At 40.5% G+C, this 25531-nt stretch overlaps 2 protein-coding genes across 5 annotated transcripts in view; one reads left to right on the forward strand and one right to left on the reverse strand.

Moving 5' to 3' along the window:
• Positions 1–25531, reverse strand: part of Ctnna3 (catenin alpha 3) — a 1489259-nt gene that overhangs the window by 864788 nt on the left and 598940 nt on the right. The gene's annotated exons all lie outside the window — the stretch shown is intronic.
• The window catches only part of Lrrtm3 (leucine rich repeat transmembrane neuronal 3), a 178087-nt gene continuing 163455 nt past the window's right edge, over positions 10900–25531 (forward strand). The window contains exons 1-2 of one of the 2 annotated variants that reach the window (XM_028881069.2): positions 10900–11087; positions 11816–13347. In XM_028881069.2, the coding sequence (XP_028736902.1) occupies positions 11063–11087; positions 11816–13347 (1557 nt within the window). In that variant the 5' untranslated portion in view covers positions 10900–11062. Of the gene's footprint in view, positions 11484–11815; positions 13348–25531 lie in introns of both variants that reach the window. The other variant, XM_028881070.2, reaches the window with a different exon arrangement.

A 25531-nucleotide genomic window follows, 5' to 3' on the forward strand; every position in this document is an offset into this window, starting at 1 on the left:
ATTAATTCCAGGAAGCCCATGTCATACTATATCTTGAGAAATCCAATTGATGCCTAGAGACTTGGAGAACTTGCTAGCACAGAATGCCCCACCCTTCCCCTATACAAGTTCTGGTGTCGACTCTGACATGAGTGTACTTTAAAAAAGAGGTACCTCCATTTGATGTGAGAGTAATTGAAAACACAAAGGATGATTATATCACAAAGGATAGAGTCATGTGAATTTTTCTCAACTAAAATTACTCCGGAGGGATTATCTGATTGCTACAACATTGCCACTCCCTTATCCTTGCTGTAACACGTTTCTCCATGCCTCTAAGACTAGCTAAGACCACACTGTGGACCTGTGTTATTGTTGTTGTTGTTGTTGTTGTTGTTGTTGTTGTTGTTGTTGTTTTCTTTTACCATCTCTTCACACAGAATACATGGAAGGCATTTATCTTAAAATCAACAGCACCAAAGAAGGCTTGAGAACATAATAAATACTCATCGAACAGAGAAATGAATTAGCAACCTAATACCATAGGAAAAGTCATATTATTATGAAGCATTCATGGCCTTTTCTCCCAATAACGAAGTTAATATTTAGCTTTATTATTAAAAAATGTTGCAAATTTTTTAAAAAATTATACATAGATGTGGTAGCCTGCACAGGTTTCCTAGTGAGATCTGAGCTTGCTTTACACAGCAGGACTGCATTAGGGGATGGCTGGACCATGTGCCTGGTCACCAGGTATCCAGATTATCTGCATTTGGCTGTGCTGGGGGAAGGTCTTTTGCTCCTGCACTTGGCTGTGCTGGGTGGGGAGGTCTTTTGCTCCATTCCTTAGCATTCCTTTAAAAGCCCTTTAGTAGAGACAGAAGGGGCTGGTGGGTTTTGACCCAGGCCCTCCAGAGGCTGTCCTATGTTTCTATCTGTCTCTCTCCCTTTATATTTCTATCTAAGTGTTTCTCACTTCTCCCTGCTCAAGAGTACCCTGGTGGTAAAAGTGGGGGTTGGTTCCCCAACACACAGAATTTTCAATTTAAGTTAATTATTGAATCTCATTTTTGCCACATGGTGGCTCTGCTGTTAGTTGCAAAATTCTCCCAAGTATCTCCAAACATTCTTGAGCTTGGCTTTCAATTAGGAAATAAATGGTTATGGGTACCAAATATCAGCAACATAAGGACGATTCACCAGCTCAGATAACCTGAGTCCCCAAATAGTTGAGATACATTTTAGAACAATTTAAGGACCCATAGATTACTTTTCTACTAACACATGTAGTAGAAAAGTAGTTTTTATACTAAACTAATGTAGAAGTTCATTGCATGTTAGATATACAGCCTAAAACAATTATCAACCAGATGTCTTGCTTTAGATATAAAAATAGAATGAACCCAAGGAATATTTTCCTTTTTCTCAAAATCAAGGTTTGTATTATCTTTTCCCACCTGGTGATTGAGGAATTTAATCTCTGTGCTAAAATACAAGGAAGTCAAATTTTAAAATACATTAGTGTAGTCATTTCAAACTATCACATGCAATCATGGAAACACACGGTGTAAAATGTATTCAAAATTTCTTTTTATAATAGGATATATGTGATGTGCATGCAGCCAAAGGTTTATGATGATACCACTTTCAAAAACCTTGACTTCGCATTCAAATCACAGTCATCCATACAGAGTAAAACATGAAATATTAAGGTACAAATTTGGGAAAGGGACCCCTTATAGCTATCCTACTATAAAACTCCCCTGTTCTACTGTGAGAAACCTTAAGAAGTGAAGCTTGGGACTACATGGAAGACTATAAATTATACAGCAGGACTCTGATGCCAGGTGTTTCTTCATGGAATTTGTTCTAAACAAAAATCTAGAAAATGAATTTTTTTTCAATATAAGGGACTACCAATAAATTTTTATTGCTGTTCATTTGATAAAAATTGTTGAGAATCTATTAGAAGAGCATTTCATATCAATGCAAAAATTCATGAACTGATTTTGCAAAGAACAATATAACAATGTTTTTTTGCTGACTGTAAGCAAAAAAGAGAACTGTGATAGAAATAAACAATATAAGTTCTAATAATATGAATATTAGTGTAACATTGACTCAAGGCACCTTATTATTAATTCTTGCTACCAGTGCTGCCAGGGAAGTCATTACTGAATTCCCTGCTAGCATAAATACCATGATGTACATATTTCTCTCCACTCTGTAAGCCCTAAATTACTCAGAAGTCACTCAAGTTGTAAATTATCACCAGGAGTGGTAAGATTTCCCAAGTATCCAGCTGAATGTTCTGTCGAAATGAGTGAAGGACTCTTGCTCAATACACAAGCCACTAAACTTACCTTTTGCAAGCTCAATGACACAGTGGAGAAACATCATGTGCAAAGCATAGAACAATTTGTCAACCATGATGCAAGATCTCAATCAGCTCAATGGCATCAAATACACAAGCAAAACCAAGAGGCTATGAGATGTCAAATTAAATGTTGTTATAATTTAGCAATATATATGGATGCAGAGATTTGATTTTAAAATACTCTAAAAGAAAATAATAATGTTATGTATATAGGAACATAGTAAGAATAAACAGAACTACAACATCTTGACCATTGTAGAGGCTGATGATTATTATAAAGTTTATTTTATTTATTATATTTTATATAGTTATAAATATATAATCAACCATATAATTAGATAATAAAAATATTTATTATTATATTTTTCTACTTGTATGTATCTTCCATAAAAAAAGAAAAAAATGAATATTTATTAAAATCACATCTGGTCTTCAGAAGTTTCCCAAGTTTAAAGGTGATGCCTTATCAATTTGTGATATTTCCCTGTTCTCAAAATTAGTTTATGCTGTCCCTCTGCAGGAAGTTGCAGACAGGAATACGAGCCACAAGAATGTGCCCTGCTGCTATCACACACAAGTATCTACAGCGGGCAACCGTGTGAAGCTCCGTTCATTTGGTATTTCTTCTCTCTAGATAGACAGTGCGAGAACACTTTAATAGTCTGACTTTGAACTTTTTTCATGCACTTATCTAAGTCAGAGATGTTCACTCATAACTATATGTAACCAGACAAGGCTTTTAATAGAACCCTTGAAGTAAGCAGGTGGAACCAAAAATATTCTCAAGACTTGCTAATGTTCTGATGAAGATCAGAATATAATTGTAAATGTAGATATGCATTTGAATATTGGAAAGGACTTGGTACAGGGACTACAGCAGCATTCTAGAAATATTACTTTGTAATATACGGTGCAACTCCATACTAGGGAAAACAACTTCTAAACCAGAACAAGAACTGTTAACAGTATACAGCATGCAACAGACAGCCATGATATTGAAAGCTTAGTAGAATAGAATACTAAAGAATTTCAAATATTAGTAAATTCTGACTTTCCCTTAGTCATGTTGGTGACCTTTGATGATTGTTTACTCTGGTACATACCCATAGCCAGCAAATCTAGATAGAATCAAAGGAAAATTAATATGTATAGATTCCCTGATCCACACTGAACAAATGTAGCTTATTCTTACTCACAAATCCTGGAAATTGCTAGGAAACAAAGCCTTTAAAGGTCCAGAGGAAGGTTTATGGGTTCCATTTTACAGGTGAGTCCATATAAGACACCGAGATGCCTAGCTGAAATCAATTTCAAATTCAGAATGTCAACTGGTATATATAATAAATACGTTATTTTCTAAATTATTCCAGAAAATGTTTTGAATTCATCAAACTTAACTCCTAGAATGCTTAATCCAAATTTTCTTATATCTAGTCACTATGCAATTTTTACATTTCAATTTTGATTAAACTATTTGGCTCCACTGTCCTCCAAAGCTACATACAAAGATAGCATCATCCCTTATCCCTCTCTGGAGCATCTGAATACAAATATACTTTTAGGAACATTTTTTCCTAGTCATTTTATCGTCTTCTGTTCTTAAATTCACAATATGCTTTGAATCCTAATATCATAGGGCTGCTTTCAAAGTTGGATTTTGGGAATGAAGATATAGTTCCGCAGTTAAGAGTATGCTCTACTAAATGGTCATCCCTGAAAACATGCATATTGATAGCATTATATGAACTGAACAGGTTATATTTAGGAATATATATTATGTACATATACTTATATATATATGCAATAGCAATCAGTAAAAAAAAAATTAAGACGTGATTTCAAGGAGAGTAGGGAGGGATATATAGAAGGGTTTAAGGAAGGAAAGGAAAGGGAGAAGTGTTGTGATCAAAGTATACTATCATAAAAATAAAAATGTAAATCAAAAAAAAAAAGTGTGCAATGCCTTTGCAGAGGAGGTGAGTTCAGTTCCCAACACATGTCAGGGAGCTCACAACTACCTATAACTCTAGTTCCAAGGGATCCAGTGCCCTCTTCTGGGCTCTATGGGCACGTGCACTCAAGTACACAAAGATACACACACACACACACACACACACACACACACACACACACACACACAAATAAATAAATAAATAAATAAATAAATAAATAAACTAAATAATAAAACAATCTGTGATTGGTAGTCCATACTTGGAATCTCAACAATTGAGAGGCTGAGGTGGGAAAATTTGAACTCAAGACAAGTCTAAACTACATACACAGTAAGATCCTGCCTCAAAAACAAATAAAATACACATTTTTAGAACTTAAAGTCTCATGAAATTGAAGAAAATGTGAGTGATAAATCCAAACTTAATTCCAGATGTCGAACTCTTGATCTTACTTCCAAAACTTGACCCATAAAAGCTGTTGATGGCGTCAGTATTATCCAGATTGCTGAGCCTGTAAAACTGCAGAGTGGGTTGGAGAAAGCTGGATCAGTAGTTAAGAGTGCTTGCTGTTCCTCTTCAGAGGACCTGAGTTTTGTTCCCAGAACTCATGTCAGGCAAGTCACAAATACCACTACTTGCATGTTCATAATTTTTTTCTGAGACAGGGTTTCTCTGTGTAGTTTTGGTGTCTGTCCTGGATCTCGCTCTGTAGACCAAGTTAGCCTCGAACTCACAGAGATCTACCTGGCTCTGCCTCCTGAGTGCTGGGATGAAAGGTGTGGTCCACCACCACCCGGCTACATGTTCATAATTTTTTAAAAGAAGAAAGAAGATCTCTTTTAAAAATAAAACTAAGAATCCACCTTTAATCTCATTATCTCATACCTCTACTTCTAAACTGTTCTTTTTAATCATTTTTTGTCTTGTCTAAAACATATGCAGAATTCAACCACTTCTGCTACCACACCGGCCCAAGACCACCACCTTTCTCTTTGTGAGAGGCCCCTTGCTGGCTTCCATCCTGTCCCCTGTTGCAATAACAGGACCAAGAATGATCATCTTAGCCAATAGGGACTATAGTAACAAAATGTCACGTGCAGTACAAACAACAGGTTTCAATTCCTCCCAGTTCAAATGTCAGGGATATGTACCAGAACTGACTTCTGGGCAGAGCCTTAATAATGGCATGTAGACAGAGTCATTCTCCTGGATCCTCACATTGCGTAGAACAGAGGAAGAAGAAACAAGTACACCCATGCTTCTTCCCATCTTTATAATCCCATGAACCTCATCATGATTTTACAAGGCTCTGTGTCTAAACATCATCATGCTGGAGACAGGGGTTTCAATATAGGAACTCGGCAAGAATGAAAACCTTCAATCCAAAGAAATGATCCTTTAACAGATGATCTTTTTAATATGTCCATTCTGAGGTGTGTGTGTGGGGGGGAGAGTTCCATCATTCCAGACTAAAGCTAACATTCTTACAAGAGTATAAACATCCATGCATAATCCAGTACCTAGGACCTCTGTGGCTTCATCTCTAACGTCTCTAGGGCTGTCATCTCTGCTCCGGATTGATTGTCCTTCTTGAACTTCATCAAACACGTGACCTGTTTCCACCTTGAGGCTTTGCGCTAGCCATTCCTCCCCATCTTCAAGTCGAATGAGCCCATCTCTTTCTTCAGTTTGCTGAAGCCATTTTCCTAGTGTCCCTAACCATCCTTTTTAAAATCATATCTGTTTTCTTTACACACCCAGTCATCCTTATATTTTTCTTTCTTCCTATTGTCCACATTACATAGTCATGTTAATTGCATCCACCTTACTGTGACAAAATACCTCCGCAAGTGCAATATCTAAGAGAAAAATGTTTACTTTGGTTCACATTTTCAAAGGGTCTCAGACCATCTGGTGGGGGAAGGCATGGCGGACTTTGTGACAGGGAAACCTATGGCAGAGGTTCATCCTATCATGACAGACTCGAAAGAAGAGTGGACAGAAGTAAAAGCTGGGCTAAATCTAGTAACTTCCTTTTATAAAAAGAGTCTCAATTCTTAAAGGTTCTGCATCAATACTAATTAAGAAACTAGTGTTTACACTGAAAGTGTCTGCTTCATTCACTTAAAAAACAGCACAGACCTTTATTTTACACACTGATATCCATGTATTTGGAACAGTGTCTAGTACATAATAGTATTTGGACTATTTAGTTGCTAAATCAATGACATCTCCAAAGCCAGGTACCCTGAAGATATCCGATTTCAATCTCGTTTTTTTCACACCTTTATATTTGACAATCTGGTTTCATATTGGTCTGAAATTTGGCATTACATATAGCCACTTGATTCATTTGCTCAATTTAAATAAAATATGTTTAGCTATTCAAAGTAATGTTAAGAGCAATTTAAAAAAAAAGACGTGTTTATCTAGGTGATGCCATGTTTTATAATTGTATAAATCATAATGCCTGAGAAGCATTGGGGAAATTGAAGTTGCCAGGTAGTTTATGGTTAGTCCTCTCTGTGGTGACAATTGCAAAGGAAGTTGCCAAGCACACAGTGAGACATAATTTTGCCTGTGTTGAAAGGCAAGACAGAAACAATTAGCTGGCTGCAGTCAACAAGGAGAAGAGGAAAAACGTTGAAAACCATACCAGAAAATTAGTAAAATTGCTTATTATAATATAGTGCTTTTTTTTTTCCTTTTGAGTGACTACTTGGTATCTTTAGCATAATTTCCACAGCCTTAAGTGATTAATGTGGCTTCGAATTGTTCTTTCCATCTTGGGATTTTTCAACTGGCGTCATTGATGATTTTCCCTCTTCAAGAACTTTGTCACCTTGAACTAGGATAAGCCTGGAGGGATGCCTACTTAAGAGCTGGTACCTAGAAGGGACCCTCAGAGCAAGAACGTCAAGAAGACCTCTGAGAAATAGACAGGTGGTCAGCACTAAGGGGAAATAGCCATTTTAAGACCCAGGGAAGGAGCATGAGATCAGAACCATGGAGCAAGACAAGATGGGAAACCAAGACAGCAAGAAAAATGCTTGAAAATTAAGGACAAGATATGTAATACAAGAAATGATATTGACATAAATAATGCAAGAGTATTTGTCCCATGAAAAGCAACACGAGATAATTATTTCCCCTGGTCTCCTCTGTGCTTCTGTCACAAGGGTATGAGGCACATGGACAAGTGAATGGCCCTGTGCAGCTGTTAGCCAAGAAGGATGTCTTCATACAGACTTCCCAGTGTGAAGGAGGAAGGGTGAGCAGGAAAATCAGAGGCTTTCAATGCAGAGAAATGAGAAAGAAGCTATAAATATGATTCCCTTTAGGCTTTTTTGAGACATGCGAGTTGTGAAGTCCCATTTGGGATGTTAGATAATAAAGACTCGGCGTTATCCTTCTGTACTGTGCTGAGTTGAATATTTAAAAGCATATTTACTATTCCTGTGAAAATTATGGTTTAACCATGAAGACAGGACATCTCCAGGAAGAGTGAAGACCTGCTAATCATTTGATTTTCTCCCACCTTTTCTACACATCATTTAAAAGTTCTTTCCTTGAAATGATTTCCAATCTCACTAATAGAGGAAATCTCTGTATTCAATGAGGAGTGTATAAAGGTACCATTACATGTATTGTTCCTTCTAGAGACTCGGACCCTCCCAACCTGCTAGCACTCTGGCACTGACTCTCCTTGGGATCCGGTGGTAGACCTAGAGGAAGAGTAAGCAAACCAGGTGCAATTGTGTGCCTTAGTCTTGAAAATTGTGGATCCACTTCCCCCAAGAGACCCAGGAACGGGACTGACTTTTCAGAGCCCCTCACGACCACATGTCAGAGCCTAAGGATGGTAAAAGGGGGTAACCAAGAACTACATTCCAAAGAGAGAGTAAGGGGATGAGTATGACTGTACTACATCATGTACAAGTCTAAAAATGTTGTCATTGAGCTATGTATAATTAATACATACTACCAAAAACACAAAATTAAAAATTTCAGCAAATTTTATAATATACAAAGACTACCATTACATAATGAGCTGATAGCGTGGCTACTGTGTTTATGACAAAATATATTATGGATCTAAAATGTGTCCAGCACTCTTGTGCTAAAAATAACTGAGAGGCAGAAAGTGACCTCTTGGAGGTCACAACTTAGTATCAGACATCTCCCTTCTCTCTCCTATTGAGAGAGCACTTGTTATTGTTGATTCCTTTTTAGTGGGTTTCTTAAACATACCTGTTCATCAAAAATACACCCTCTCTGTGGCCACACTCATGGAAGAAAGCTGAACTTTTTTCCAGGCCTCAGTAGATGATTTCACACCCACATACATATGGGCAGCATTAAGTGGACTCAGTGGGTTTACAGAGAGAGGGTTGGAAAGAGAGGGAGAGAATATGAGCACATGAATTTGAATCGAGCAGGGTTGGAAGGGTTAGGGAAGGGATTGGAGGGTAGATTTGATCAAAGTTCAATGTATGCATGTACAAAATTCTCAATGAAAAAGAAAAGCACAACCTCTTCCATCCCCTTGAATCAGAACCTTGGGGAACTGGATAAGCTGTCCAAGTGTTTTAGATATAGTCACAACACCTATAAGTTCCAGGCAATCACTGCATTGTCAACAGCATAACACCCGAGGGAGTGGCCTATGCCCATGGGCCCTATGATTATCATGATTAGCATTGACCAAACTGTTCACCCTTGGATAATATCCAAGTGGCCCCCAATTGAGATGCAGCCAATTTACCTAATGTAAACAAAGCATTGTAAAGAATAGTACTTATTTATAGACAATGGCAAACTCTGTAGTTCCGGTGTTATGCTTTGCTTTGGGGTAGAGAAACAATGAGCATTAGTTTATTCGACATAGTCCACAGAACTAAAACATTAATTTTAAGTAGAAAATGCAGATGATGAAGGTATAAAGAACTTTTCCCACTGAGTGTACTACCAAAAAACTATTCGCTGAAGCAGTTCTTTGTGAGTTTCCAATTGTTAATGCAGTCGATACTCAATATTAAAAAGCAACATCAGCATACATAACAGATAGACACGGAGATAAGCACTTTGGGATATCAAGATGGTATAGGGGGTGAGGCTGTGTAGCCCAGGGCCCCAGTTCAATCCCCAGTACCATGATCAAAGACAAAAATACAACTCAGTATTCAAAATAGGCCTGTGAAGTAATTTTGCTATCATGTCCATTTTGCAGACGGGAAAACTGCAGCACAGAGAAGGTGAGAGAACTGTTCAAGGTAACACAGCTGGCAAACTTAGAGACCAGCTGTTGCTTCCCCCTGACTCCCTCTGAGACAAAGGAAACTCACAGGGTCCTACTCCAGAGAACACGCGTGAGTTCTGTACAGCTTCTCTACTTTCACTTCTTAGTCTATCCTACTTTCACCAGATTCAGCGAGCACAGCAATGCCATTGGGAAGGAACTAGTGAGACTTGGTTCTTCCTGTAAGCTCTATGGATTCCTTGCCATATTCTGGAGCCTTGAGCTGGTGACCCCTTTGAGTCCCAGGCCCTTCACCTTTGAAATGTAGATTACAGAGGGACCTGCACCTTGTCATTGTCCAAAGACAAAACAGGGGGCCAGGAGAGATGACTCAATGGTTAAGAGCACTGGCTGCTCTTCCGGAGGACCCAGGTTCAATTCCCAGCACCCACATAGCAGCTCACAAGTGTCTGTAACTCCCTCACACAGACATGCATGCAGGTAAAATACCAATGCACCAAAAATAAAGTAAAAATCTTTCTTAAAAAGTAAGAAAATAAAATTATAAGAAAAAAAAGAAAGAAAAGCAGGGTGACTTATTCATTTAAAGAACTTAGAAAGCACTCAATAAATATTATTAGTGTAATAAACAGAAGTAAATCAATAAACTATGAATCAAATGATCTCTGGGTTCTAATACTAGCACTAAAAATGGTTTATTTCTCTTCTGATTAAAAAAGAACAAGAAAAAAAAAAAAAAAAAAAAAGGCCAGCAACCAAAACAAGCCCAGTCATAAGCCATTAAGCCAATTATAGCTTTTGTGGGGAAATCAGAAAAGCCACTAGACCTATTAATTTGTGTGTCATTAGTCATTCCCCCCTATTGTAGAGCCGATGTTGTCCAGCGTCCGGAGACACCTTGCATAATATAATCACTGTGACTCCAAGAGGTCAAACAGGCATGCTCTTAATGCAGCTTTGTGAAAAGCTCAATAATTCATTTTATAAATTTCAGCTCAAAGCCTACACTGAGGTTAAGAAAAATGGACATTCGATCCGTGAACTTCACGTCAAGCGCTAGGAAAACTCTGGGAAGCACACGCTGGGCGACTCAGCCGACGCAGACAGTGCATTGCTGCTGCCAAATTGTAAAACAAGACTTGGAAATCACGGGGAAAAAAAAAAAAAAACGTTGCTAGTTATTGATTACGTTGACCATTCACTTCCTATTGAGCCACCCCAAAAGAATCATTCATTTTCCAGCCGAGCCTGCTCATTTGCAAGATAAAAGAGAGCCAGCTCTGCACATGCCCATAGTGTTCCTCACCACTGGGGGCAGCTTTACATAAGACTGCATTCACTGAAACTGAAGCAACAGTCCCGGCAGCTTTCAGAATGACAGTCTGCAGGAGTGAGCTGAGCGTGTGCGCGGCGGAACCGGGCTCTCCTGCCTTCTGGGCTCCAACGCAGCTCCGTGGCTGAACTGGGTGCTCACCGCCACGGGACCGCCGGGCTATGGAATACAGATGTGGCAGTACAGGTAGCCCCGCGTCGTCTAGAGGAATACATCATGGGTTTTGAGAAGAAATTGTAGAAGCCAATTTTTCACACACACACACACACACACACACACACACACACACACACACTGTAAAGATGCAAAAACGTAATATCCATGAAGATCCTATTACCTAGGAAGACTCGGATGTTTTGCTGCGAATGCGGTGTTGGGATTTATTTGTTCTTGGAGTGTTCTGCATGGCTGGTAAAGAATAATGTTCCAAAATCGGTCCATCTCCCAAGGGGTCCAATTTTTCTTCCTGGGTGTCAGCGAGCCCTGACTCACTACCCTGCAGCTGACAGGGGCTGTCATGCAGGCGGCCCCTAAGCCAAAGCAAAAGACCTAAGGACGGCCTTTGAACAATACAAAGGATGGGTATGTTTTGTCAATTTTCTTCTTTCCTTCTTAAAAAAAAAAAAAAAAAGGGAAAAAATCTCCTAAGTCTATGTAATAATTCTGCTTTAATTGTTTTAAAGATTATCTTTCTCTGGTCTAAGACTATCAATTTGATAATCAGTGGACCTATTTCCATGTTTAACTATTAGAAATAGACAGCATCCTTACATTACGAAGGTGATATTTGGTGTTAAATGTTTTCTAAATGTTTACATTTCTAAATATGGTCATTGGGGGCTAGCTTTGCTTGCTTTTTGAAAAAGGCATTCTTTTTTGGGGGGATAACTTTTCTAAGTTGTTTTTATTTCCAGGTTTCAATGTAATTAGGCTACTGCGCGGATCAGCTGTAGCGGTGGTCCTGGCCCCCACTGTCTTTCTGACCATGCTCTCTTCTGCTGAACGAGGATGCCCTAAGGGTTGTAGGTGCGAAGGCAAAATGGTATACTGTGAATCTCAGAAACTGCAGGAGATCCCCTCAAGCATATCGGCCGGTTGCTTGGGTTTATCCCTTCGCTACAACAGCCTCCAAAAACTTAAGTATAATCAATTTAAAGGGCTCAATCAGCTCACCTGGCTCTACCTTGACCATAACCATATCAGCAATATTGACGAGAATGCTTTCAATGGGATACGCAGACTCAAGGAGTTGATTCTGAGTTCCAACAGAATCTCTTATTTTCTTAACAACACCTTCAGACCTGTGACCAATTTGCGGAACTTGGATCTGTCCTATAATCAGCTCCATTCTCTGGGATCTGAACAGTTCCGGGGCTTGAGGAAGCTGCTTAGTTTACACCTCCGCTCCAACTCGTTGAGAACCATCCCGGTGCGGATCTTCCAAGACTGTCGCAACCTGGAACTTCTGGACCTGGGGTATAACAGGATCCGAAGTTTAGCCAGGAATGTCTTTGCTGGCATGATCCGGCTCAAAGAACTTCACCTGGAGCACAATCAATTTTCCAAGCTCAACCTGGCCCTTTTCCCAAGGTTGGTGAGCCTTCAGAACTTGTACATGCAGTGGAATAAAATCAGTGTTATAGGGCAAACCATGTCCTGGACTTGGAGTTCCTTACAGAGGCTTGACCTGTCTGGTAATGAGATCGAAGCCTTCAGTGGACCTAGTGTCTTCCAGTGCGTCCCCAATCTGCAGCGCCTCAACCTGGATTCCAACAAGCTCACATTTATTGGTCAGGAGATTCTGGATTCTTGGATCTCTCTCAATGACATCAGTCTTGCCGGGAATATATGGGAATGCAGCAGGAATATCTGCTCCCTGGTAAACTGGCTGAAAAGTTTCAAAGGGCTGAGAGAGAATACAATCATCTGTGCCAGTCCCAAAGAGCTGCAGGGGGTAAACGTGATCGACGCGGTGAAGAACTACAGCATCTGTGGTAAAAGCACCACCGAGAGGTTTGACCTGGCCAGGGCTCTCCCCAAGCCCACGTTTAAGCCTAAGCTCCCCAGGCCCAAGCATGAGAGCAAGCCTCCGCTGCCCCCCACGGTGGGAGCCACCGAGCCCAGCCCAGAGACAGATGTGGACACGGAGCACATCTCCTTCCATAAGATCATCGCGGGCAGCGTAGCCCTCTTCCTGTCCGTGCTGGTTATCCTCTTGGTCATGTACGTGTCCTGGAAGCGGTACCCCGCCAGCGTGAAGCAGCTGCAGCAGCGCTCCCTCATGCGAAGGCACCGGAAGAAGAAAAGGCAGTCGCTCAAGCAAATGACTCCCGGCACCCAGGAATTTTATGTCGATTATAAACCCACCAACACGGAGACCAGCGAGATGCTGCTGAACGGAACGGGACCCTGCACCTATAGCAAATCAGGCTCCAGGGAATGTGAGGTATGAACCATTGCGATTTAAACACAAAACAAAACACACACAGAGAGAAAGAGAGAGAGCGCGCTCTTAAAAGCTGGGAAAATAAGTGGTGCTTTATTGAACTCTGCTGACTATCAAGGGAACACGGTGCCCCTCCCCTCCCTCTCCCTCTCCCTGTGCTGGCAAGGGCCTTCCCTGTCTCTGAGAGTGTGTTCATAATACTGGTCATTTTCCTCCCATAAATAATCAACCCATTGAAATTTAAATACCACAATCAATGCGAAGCGGGAACTCTGGTTTAACACCATGCCTATTGTGTAAGACCCTTTATGGATTTCATTAACATCACATTTGTTTCCAGGAAAAAAAAAATTCTTTTCCTGAGTGATCCCCACACCTGCTCTTCTTCTCCACCTGGGAGGGTCAGTCTTGAGCTTTGGGTGTTTTGCAGTTCATTGGCAAAGCCAGAGGCAGAAAAAAAAAAGGGAGGAGGAATCCCGGGACCTTGGAGGGTTGACTGAATCTGAGGAGATGACTTGATTATGGCACACTCTGGAGACTGGGGATGAGAAACAATGCCTGCCTTTCAAAGAAAGTCCCAGAAAACTACCCCAGGGGCGGGGGTAGGGGGCTGGGGGGGTGGGAAGAGCAGGTCCCTGAGCAGTTTCCAGGGATTCGGAAATCACAGGGCATGCAGACAGACAAGTGCTAAAGGGTTAACGCAGATGACTGCAGAATCCAAGGAGACAGTGGAAACACCAAGTTTGAGACATGCAGCCTTATCTTACATCCCCATCCCTGTCAAATCCAACAGAAGGATTCACTATCAATTCCCTTCCAGCCCGTGTGTTCCCTAAACATGTTGATTCGTTACACAACCACACCATGAAATAGGCACATCCAAGGAAGCAGACTGTCCACTGGAAGTGAGGGAGTTCAGAGACGAGGCTGGCTGGTGGAAAGCACCTTCTCACACACGCGTGTGTGGCTGGGACCTTCCCAGGATAGGTCTCTTTGCAGCTTATTTTCCAAGACCCCAGGGGTAGTTAATAACATCCTGAGCTCTGGGCTGTCCTGGTCAGGGTTTGTGAGGCTGTCCTGTAGTGTCCTGTGATGTGTTCTACACACACACCAGACCCGTAATGACTGACACTTTGTTCAGATGTCTGAACGTGCTTCTCCCACAGCATCCCCGGGAAGGATGCATAAAGTCAACCCTGGAGGGGAAATGGACTGACATGGTGACAATTCGCCTTTGGTTTGCTGCTGTTGATATCACTGTGTCCTTGTGCTCATCTGTATTGTAACTCATCCATCAGTGCAATTCTGTACAGAACCTGCTTGGCAGCCTGCAAGCTGCATGCATGTTTTTATGTCATTGGTGAAAGTCTGTTGACTGCAGCACGGATACCACGCCCTCTGTGTTTGTGAGGTTCGGGGAAAATACATTTATTCTGTCACCCCCTTTTGTCCTCTCTCTCAGAGAGAGACAGCTTTAGTCTGGGAGCAGACCATAATGATTTTCACATTAAGGATGGTTCATCTTATGACTGGCCAGGCCTTACATCTTTGACTATATCCATATTCTTTCAGAAGAGTTGCTGAATAATAATAATAATAGTAATAATAATAATAATAATAATAATAATGGCAAAGAAAAAGTGAATGGCTATTTCTTCCTAGCATTTTTATAGAGTATGGAGGTCTTCCATAGGCTGTGATGGAAAATCTAGACAAGTCAACATGAAATATAACAGCAAGGAATCCAGATTATTAAAGCCATATTTCTATTAGCAATAAGGAAAAGCAACATTTTGAGTGGATGTCTCAAGGTACTTTGAGGAGACCCAGGTGCCAGCTCACAAAAGCATCATGAGCACCTGTTTATCCATGACTAACCATTGAGTATACATTTGTTAATGACAAATGGCCACAGAGTCCCAGTGGATCACTAATGCAGATACATCTTACAGTATTATGATCTGGGTGAGTGAATGTACTGAGATGGTTTTCATTGAAATTGTAATTTTACATTTTTCTATACTGTCAGTGAATACATATTCCATCTAATTTTTTCCTTTGGTCAGCCTCATTTTCATCTGTACTATGAAGATGACTGTAATAATTAAATGCACTGTTGAAGTGAAAAAAAAAAGCCCATTTCTAGTCTTTTACTCGACCCTCTGCTTTATTTATCATGGAAACAAATACATCTAGTCAAGGCAAACTGAGAGCTATATATATATCTTTTTAAATTTTCTCAAATTATTGATGCTGTGATGCCACTAAGATAGACAGAACGGGTTTGCTGCATGGAAAAGTATTGCTAAGACTCAAAACCACTTGGTGTGTGAAACTGATGTAAATGAATGAGCAACATCTTGAAGGCTGTTCATTTTTAATGCCTCACTCTACCTGGAGATGTACTGACTGATTAAAAAAAGCAAATGAAAAGCCTTAGAAATGACAAAACAGGTTTTGATTCAGGGCATGAGATTAAAAGGGGAAAAGTTTTAAACACATGTCTTTCCTTTGTGAAGGACTCTTGTCCAACTGTCACATGCTCTAAACCAATCTGTGGCTCCTATGGCTAGAGAGTTCTTCCTTCACCATGTGGCACATGACAAAGCCCGCTGGCGAGCCGGTCAGAAGTTGCTGTCCTTGTGTCTGCCTGTGGCATGTCCACACCGTATACTGAGAATCTATTTCTATAAGTATTTAAAATGTACTTCATATTGGAGAAGAATCCTTGCTATTCTTTTCTTTTTTCCTATTGAGAGTTTACATGAACTGTCTTCCCATTTCCCTCCAAGGGGACGACATCTATGTGAGAACAGCCTGACCTGCTGACCTGTTCCGTGGAGACCCACGGATGCGGAAGTGGGTCTCAGTACCTCAAAACAGAGAGCACATGGAGTTTAGTCTTTTGCACTGAATGTTTGTGGTTTGTGATTCGTGTTTGTTTTTCATTTGTTTATTAACCTCACCACGCAAGATGCAGAGGCAGCAGAGGCAATGCCCTGAGCCAGGGACTTAAGCAATGTTATGCAAGATATAGTCATTTTAAATGACTTTGTACCTTCCAAGGATGTTAACATGACATCTCCCCCAAAGATTTTTAACCATTTTTTTAACTTGGTTTGGTGAGTCAACTACCTAAGACGCTGGCAATGCTGATTTCTATAGAGTAGCACTGACCTCTAGTGGCTGACTTGAGTAACCACAGCTGTTCAAACATTTTTAGCTTTTTTTTTTTTTCTCTCTCTCTCCTTCCTTTCTTTTGTGAACTTATTGGCCCCATAGGTTTCTCTGCTCTGTGTATCATACTTAACGTTAGCTTTCCTGTGAAGTATAATTATTATCCATGTTATCAGAGTTATGTGTGCTTATATATTTTCTCAGTGATAATAGAAAGAGAAGCCATAAAACTGCTATTGAGAGATAGAAGTAAATGCCCAAAGACACAAAGCAAGCAGTAATGCAATAAAAATAGACAAATGTTTTAAGCATCTGTACTCATCAGTATTATCCAAAATAGTCTGTAGCATTTTCTTTTAATGTGTTATTATTTTTCACGGTCAGGATTCGAAAATATAGTGTAACTTAGGCTGGGAAACAGACGCCCGCATTGATATTGAGAGAATCAGGGTCGATTCTTGCTGGTCAGTAGATGTGTGAGGCTATCCGGAGAGAGAGGCCTCCTCTTGGGCATGAGAACTGCTCTCCAGTTTGTTGATCATGTCAGTGACCTGTGCTTCGCCCCCCGGGGCTTTCTCCCTCCTTCCTCCTCTGCAGCCAGCTAAACAGTGGTGCTATTAGGCTCTCTGACAAGGATGGTACAGTCTAAGAGGCGATGATTCATGGATAATGAAATTATGCTCTCCTTCTGGGGAAGAAGAATGCAGCGTCACATTCACAGCTTTGGCAAGGGATGTTGGGATGCTGTAGGTGCACGGAGTGTCTCTTCCTTTGACATTTACCAATATGAGAACACAATTTGCTTATTTAAAATGTGGATTAGGCAAGCATCGGATGGGAGCGCTAGCCCAAAGCGGAAGGCAGAATGAGCTCCATACACAACAAATGAGAACTGAGCCATGATAAATGAAAAATTCAAAAGCCAAGGGGTCTCTCTCTCTCTCTCTCTCTCTCTCTCTCTCTCTCTCTCTCTCTCTCTCTCTCCCCCCCCCCCACCCAGGATTCTCATTAGAATCCAGATCTAGCACCTCACTATCCTTGTATTCTCTTTGCTACACATACTAAAAATGAGGGGTATTTAGCAGAAACCATGTGCAAGAAACATACTAAACATACTATCAGCAAATTTGAATAACAAACATAAGAGGAACAGAATACATGTGTATTATATAGTGTGTGGTAAATGGCTCTTAAATACTAGTCAAACACTATCACCCTATACAGACAAGCAAAAGTCACTGTGTCCTTAGCCACAGTAGTCCAACGAACTGGACCTGAATTTTACTTAGCCTCCATGATCGCAAGTGATTTTGATAATTGGGTAGACTGTAATAAAAATACTACAAACAAAGGAAACCAAAAGTAACTTGTACTTCACGTAAGGAAAAATATCACAATTGTGCACGGCAGAATAGAGAGCCTAGAAATTAAGACCCAATTCCATTTTCTCTAACCCTTGCTGTGTCAAACTCAGGCACATTTCTCAGCTTTGTAAAATCGGGAGATGCCCACGCATGGACTAGTTTGCACTGACGACCGCTCACGGTTTATGGAAGAGTGAATGTGAAGAGTTCTCTTTTTTTTCAAATGATCCCTGTTTGTTTGTGTGTCTGTCTGTCTGCGTGTCTGTCTGTCTGTTTTTGGAATGTCACTTCGTGAGATGGTCCATTGTGTTGGCTGCTGTTCTGTGTTGGATGCAGGTCAAAAAGTGAAATCACTTGGCATCAAGGAATCTAGAACTTTCACCTTTTGACTCCCACCAGGATTAAGATTCTTCATCTTGAATTACCTTATGTCCATCTCAGGGAATAAGAGAAAAGCCAAGATTTCTATCAATAATCATATGCATGTATATATGTAGATGTGAGATACGTATATAATACAGAAATACCAACCAGAGAACACTGAGTCAAATATTTACCAACCTGAATCAAAATTTGATCTGCATCTCAAGTCAGGCCAGAGGCTTTCCTCTGGTTGAGCCTGCCTGCCCTTCCCCCCACAGCATCACTGAGCCTGCTGACTTTGTACTGACAAATAGGTTTCTGTGGCAAGATGCCCCACTTCTGAGCAGCACTGGAATGGCCTGTGTGTTCTACAAGATTAGCACCTATTGCCATGTGGGTCATAGGCACTGATGTCTGGGTTTCCATCCCATACAACCAGGTGGAGGATTGGAACCCCTAGAGCCAGGACCACTTTACCTTTGCTAGTAACTATGACCACTGGAAACCAATGAAGTTTTTAAAAGAGGCCTATAAGAGAGATTTCTTTCATTCCTTTTATTTCTGCCAATTAAATCCTTAATCAAAGAAAGACCACAATCCCAACTCTTTCTCCACCAGCTGTGGCTGGTCATCTCACCGAGTATGTGGTTCATACATGGGATTCCAAAATTCTTATCATTTAAGTTAACGTGAGCAGTCTTTGCCAGCTGAGTTCCTGTGACACAACTAGAGAACAGAGAGAAATTTAAGAGATGTTTGCTGGCTTAAGTTCCTAGGGTAACAGGTGAATGTTCCTGAGTTAGCTCTCCAGATCTTGTAAGGAGCACTATGGGAAGAGAAACATAGGGATGTCTAGGTCACAGCAGAAGACTAAGCAGAAGGCATCTATATTAGAACTACCATCTAAGAGCAGGGATGCTGTGAGCAGCATGGGCTATCTTGGGGGAGAACAGAATAGGTTCTCCTGTCTTGTCCTTCCCAGCAAGTTCAGAAATCAGTTGCTTCCTGACAGTTCTCTGTGTTTTCTTATTATTTTCAGAGGTCCCTCTCCTCCCTAAAAGATACTCTCTTTGCTTCTATCTCTTAACTTGCTCTTCCCTTTATGTGAAAGAGCCCACTATTCTGACATCACATGCACACAACACTTGCTTTCAGTGTATAAATCACTCCACTAAAGAAAGTACCAATAATCCAATGGAAAATGTATTTACATTAAAGGCTACATAAATAATTAAATATCATATCAATGAAAAGCCAACTGGCCCTTCCCTTTTTGCTCTAAAGCCTGCTAAACATCTCTATAGTGTTTTATGATTTTCAGTGAAAAATAAAAAGGGGGATGATACAATTGAATCACTCGTCTTACAAATACCAAAGCTCTTTGCCAACCCAATGAACTAACTCAAAACAAGGAGGAAAGGACTTTAGGTGTGGAAGGCATCGGCTGTATTTCATCAGTTAAAAGCATCAATAACCAGAATTCTGTTCTCTTGGGGATGAAGTGTATATGTTTTTTGGCCTCACCCATTGAACAATAAAGCAAATTCTATATACATTCAGCAAAAGCAATTTCTGCCAAAGACTCGTTATTTCTTCTATTTTCCATCAAAAAGCATAGGGCTTCATTTAAATATAAACACTTACTCAGCATTCTCGTTGCTGCAATTCACTGGTGAATTGGGAAGACCCAGCAGGCAGTGGGTGTAAAGTCTGAGGAAGCTAAACATCACCATCCCGTGGACTTTGTGGCTCCATCTGACTGTTTCACTTACAGTTTTCCTTACCATTGATATTGATCTCTCGTATGTTCTGTTTCCCCCTTGTATGCCATTAATCAGAATGTCAGAAAGAGCATTAAAGGAACCTGCATAGATCATACGTTATTGGACAAATGCAGTAGCCTTGAAGACTGGTGGGGGCGATAGGATTATAGCAACGAGAGCCACACTCCAACATTAATGCCCGGAGCAGCACAAACAGTGCTCTTTGAGGTCATTGTCGACCTAGGGAAAGGTTTTGTCCATCTTGCACAAAAATGTGAAGTACAAAGTATGACTCTTTGGTTTGTGTGCTGCCTCATGTCCACGGGGAGTCAACGCAACACCTGTGGCTTGGGAGTTAAACAGGGATTTTAAAATGTGTGATACGGCAGAAGTCATTTTGTAAATGTATTTTGTCTTCCACCAAGCTTGTCATTTGGTAAATGATGCTAAGAGATCCATATCGTATATATCCACATCTTCTGCCTGTTCAACTTCATGGCACTTTCCTAAAGTAACTCCCACCCCCATTCAAACAAGGTATTATAACCCAAGTTATACACCTCCTCCATACATGATTTCCAGTGATTTGCATGTGAGATTTCTGGCTGCTAACTAAATGTTAATCTGCCAGCCTTGTATTCTCCCCAGCCTCTGTCATCCACACTGTCCCATTCATGTCATTAAAAGGCAGCGTGCACTTAGTTATACATATACATATATGGAGAATCGGGTAGTAAATACAAAATTCTACATGTACTTTCATAGGCTCTACTCCGCTCACTTTTATGGTCTAATATACTTTGATGTGTGCAGTCTTTATTAGTTTTCACTAAAACTCAAAAACCGTCAAGGGAGCTACAAATTAAAAAGGAAAGGTCATGGTAGATTTTTATAATTGTCTATAGACTCTGACCACATATTTCATTTCAAACATAACCCCAGTGATGGACATTCTGTACCTAACCCTCTTGATGACTTATTTGCTCTCCAAGGTTGGCACTGGGATCTTGAATCTGAGTTTCACATTCCTTCTGCTTCCCCACTTCAGGGAGTTTTCTGTTATTTTGTGTCATGGTTGAACCGTTCGGGAGCCTGGGCTCCTCTCTCCATGCAACCTAGAGTCAGGTGTGGGGTGGCTGCCTTCTATCTTCTAGGTCTCCCATGAAATTCTCCATTTAAAAAGACCAACTATGTTGAAATCCCTCCATCCCTTATGCCAGACTAAATGTCTCTTCCCAGATCTAGAGCAAATATGCCATCCAAGGATCCCAGAGCACTTCCATTTAGAAAAAGACAAACTCTTGCCTTAGCTAAAGGTAGGAAGGTGTATGCTAGGAGGAGACATGAGCAGAGTGACTAAGAAAAGGATTGAGGGAAATGCTTCACAGGGAAAGTTGGTTTACAAACATTCCTTTTAAACCACCCTTCATAGATGCCTCCACATTTTTCTCAACTAGAGAACCCAAGTCAGGATAAATTATCAGTTCTCACCCACTAAGTCATGTATAAGAAATTCATCCATTGAATTTCCACGCTATGTCTTCTCTTTGCTCCATCCCCCTCCCTGAAGAGGTAGCTTGGTATACCAGCAGGAACATGAGCTACTGATCTTAAAGAACTACTTTGAAATCTTGTTCTGACATCTAATAACTGTGTGACTTTTACTTTCAGTTTTCCTGTTTTAAAAAATATATATTAACTAATAAAAACCATCATGGAACAGTTACAAAAGGGCCAAAAGCCAACATGTTGTAAAAATATATTTATGCACTTTTTTCTGCCGCATGTCATGTATTACTTAATTGGATAGTCAAAAGATACTACTCCGGGATAATGCAACTAAAAACCCCAGAGGAGACTTGACACATAATCGGGACTCCCTCTTCTCTTCATGCTCTTTAATATCTAAGCATGCTCATGTATCTTAACAGTCATATCCCAATAAAGTTTTAATTAGGATGAGATTTCCATTAAACTACAAAGAGAGGCTCTAAGCTCTGATAAGTTCAGACACGGGTACAGGACTAGTACTGAAGAGTTGTGTGTGTGACCACAATCCTCAACCTCCAAAAGGAGCCAAGCCACCTCTGCCTTCAGGTCGGGCCCTTTCCCCCTCTCTGGCACAAGCTGGTTCTTCAAACACCAGGTGCTTCGCTGCCTCTGCAACTCCTGCTCATGGACTGTACTTCCTTCTGTGAAAAACGCCTTTCCTCCTCAGACCCCCAACCATCTCAGCCCTTGGAGGACACAGCCAGCTTCTACTTACTCTAGACCCCAATTTCTGTGCTTTAAACCTAGGACAGAAACCATGTCACAGGCTGCTTGAGTTCTTAAAATGCTTGCATTTGTCTTCTGAGCAAACAGATCTTCTCTTTTCTTAATTCTTCTAGCATTAATTGGTACAGACTTTTCTGGCCATTGTGATAAAGTACTGTTACAAACAACTCAGAACAAACACCAATTCTTTGGAAGCTTAATTGCATCAGTCTCATATTTATTATATATTCATGATATATCCTATTCTGCTGCATATAATATTCCATTTTATCACAGGCAATTTCAAAATGCCCCCTTTTAAAAGTAGAGTATAGGCAATTACATTCAGTTGTAAAACTGTTCCTATGATGGGAATGATCTGACAGTGGCTTTTCCTTACGATAGTTCTCAGGACTTCGAATGTTTTCCACATTATTTGAAAGTTAAAAATGGCTTTTTAACAACCCAAGGAATAGTATTTTATTTAAATTACTTCACTGTGTTTTAGCGGAGGCGGGGTGCCTGCCTTCTCTTGGACCACCTATTCCTGGAAAATGTCCTCTGATCTTGAGTTTAGACAGCTGTTTATCTTGGTCTTTGTATAGCTCCTGCTTTGGGCACATTCTGAGACCTCACCTCTCTTCCCATTCAAAAGGTAGCATCCTACCTTCTCCCCGGGGCTAGGCTGTAGGACCTCAACTCTCTGATCATACATGTTTCCAAAGAACTATACAATTGGCCATTCCAAATTCTAAAGACTTGTGGTAGTGTTCATGTTTGTCTTTGTTTCTGAAAAAAAAATCAACTGCGCTGAAAGCATATGAATCACAGGGAATCAAAGGCCTCCCCATGGCTTCATCCTCTCCATTCCATCCATGCCTGACTCCATTCTCCTGAATTTCTTCTTCCTCATCTCCACAGCAGATGTTTTCCTTTTTGTCTCTCTATCCAACTTTTATGTATTAGCTTATGTACACGACTTGAACATGTACCTTCAGGTTGTAATAAAAGGAAACCAGTAATGATGTTTAAACTCTTAGAAAACCAATAATTAAAATGATACAGTCTAATAATTTAATGAAATAGAGAGTAAAATATTCTATTTGTATTCAAGATCTTTGAGGCGCTAAATGAAAAACTGTAATTTTGTAAATTGCAGCTTAATTCAGAGCAGAAACCACATTCTCCCTACTCCATGCTTATGTCACGTTTTAGTTATGGTTTGTAAGGCAGGGCAGACATACAGGCTATTATTTTCCATGTGAGGTGTTGCTCATGTTTGGCACTGTGATAAAAGTTGCCATCAACAGAACAGATTGATCTTTGGGACGCTTTGGTACATTTGTAATGGGAAGGTGGTAATGCAACCTTTTCTTCATAAACACTTATGGCCAAAAAAATCTCCAAGAGCCCCATAGTGTGTTGTCTTGCTGTCTGCCTATGATTCCAAGCTAACCTAATTTTAAACCTTCCAATAACAACTTCCCTCTGTCTCAGCCTATTCACCCGAAGGTTACAGTACAATCACCTCATCCTTTCAAATCCATGTCCCTCTTGCTTCAGATAGTTCCCAGAGTCTGCATTGTTATTGTTTTCACTTCTTATAAACCTTTGCATCTGTGTTAAAGAGGAAGAAAGGTGGGAATGGTTGGGTTTTATAACCTTTTTTTATTTTCAGTAACAAATTATGCTGGGGAAAAACCCAGGTAAAGTGCCACTGTGCAACCTGCGTGCATGTAAAATATTGTTTTGCATTAATCTCCTTTCAATTTAACAATTTCACATGAAATATCTGAAAGCAACAAAATGAAAAAAGCAGGTGATTAACTAACCTTTAGCCAGTCATAAGGCAAGAAATATTCTGAAAATACTCAGCAGCTTTCCAGGGGAGACTCTCAAATAATATTCCAGAGATCAGATTTTTACATAACACCTTTAACCACAACTATTTCCTCATATTCTACTCAGTCTTCAGATTCAGCAGCACACTGTGCAGAAATAATAGATGGTTAAATTATTCCCATTTTGTTGGCTGAGCTCTGAGTGGCCCACTGATGAGTTTAAGGAAGGGGAGGAAACCCTGTATGATCCTCCATTTGTTTTTCAATTGTTCCCAAGGAAAGATGCCTTCTCTGGTGATATGACAAAATGATTTAGGTCTCTAAGAGTTTCTGTGTGCCCCAGGAATAGCATGAATACTGCTGCAACTATGTTCTAGTTCCAAGTGCTGTTGAGAATGCAAGCAAGTTTGCTTCTGGGTTTTAGAGTTAATTAAACCTCCTCCACCTGTAATTTAAGGAAAAAAAAAGAGGAAAAAAAGCCCCAAACTCTTCAAGAGCATGGAAGAAAGGCAGTTTATGAAAAAGAAGTCCTCTGTGTATGCAGGGAGGTGCTTCACGAGGCAGACAGCTACACCACAGTGGAGACAACATTTCCTCAGCTGATTCAGTTCATTAAAATGCACAGTTACAACAGGCTTCCTTAGAGCCTGCAGCTGAATGACCGGAGTCTCCATTTTACTCCAATGTCACACAGAACGTGATGAGGCAAACACGCTGCCCAAATGCAATTCAACTCGCTAAAACCTAGCACTGTAAACACCAAATACATTTCTCAGGCACATTTTCAAAGATGCTAGCGGGATTTATGACAGAAGGGGAGAAGTCATTTGCAAGCAGGCACCAGCAGGAGAATACCCTAGCTTCCTCTCAGGGTAGTTTTATGTACAATTGGTAGATAAATCTGAAGGGTGGGGGTCCACTCCGAATGCAAGGATCCTCACCTCTTTACTTCCAAATGTATGGAATTTGAATCTGATAAACAGCCTCTCTCGGCTGTGGGAATTTATGAGTTATATGAAAACTCAAAGGCCACAAAAGCGATTTGTCAAATAAACTGCGGAACACAGTATCAGTCTGCAAGGCTCATTTGCAGACCTCAAGATGAGCCGGGGAAGGGCGGGGGGGGGGGGGGGTTGCCAACAGCTGCAGCCTTGACTGCACTGGCTGTGCCAGCCAGAATTCAAGCTGAGTGAGTCAGAGCATGGCTCGAAATGGGGCTGGCAAGTGAAATTAAGAGAAGAAAAAAAAAAGATTAAAAGGACAGAAGTGGTTTTTATATGCAAGCACTTCTGAAATCAGTCCATCAGTAACTGCAGAGTCACACTCGCATGCATAGATGAGACCTGAAGAATTGTAAAGGTGCTCCAACCGAATCACTGCAGTGGAAGACTTGCTTTTATTCCCCAGGGTTGGAGGAAGC

Source organism: Peromyscus leucopus, chromosome 16_21 (genome assembly GCF_004664715.2).
Source record: "Peromyscus leucopus breed LL Stock chromosome 16_21, UCI_PerLeu_2.1, whole genome shotgun sequence".
NCBI classification, from domain to species: domain Eukaryota; kingdom Metazoa; phylum Chordata; class Mammalia; order Rodentia; family Cricetidae; genus Peromyscus; species Peromyscus leucopus.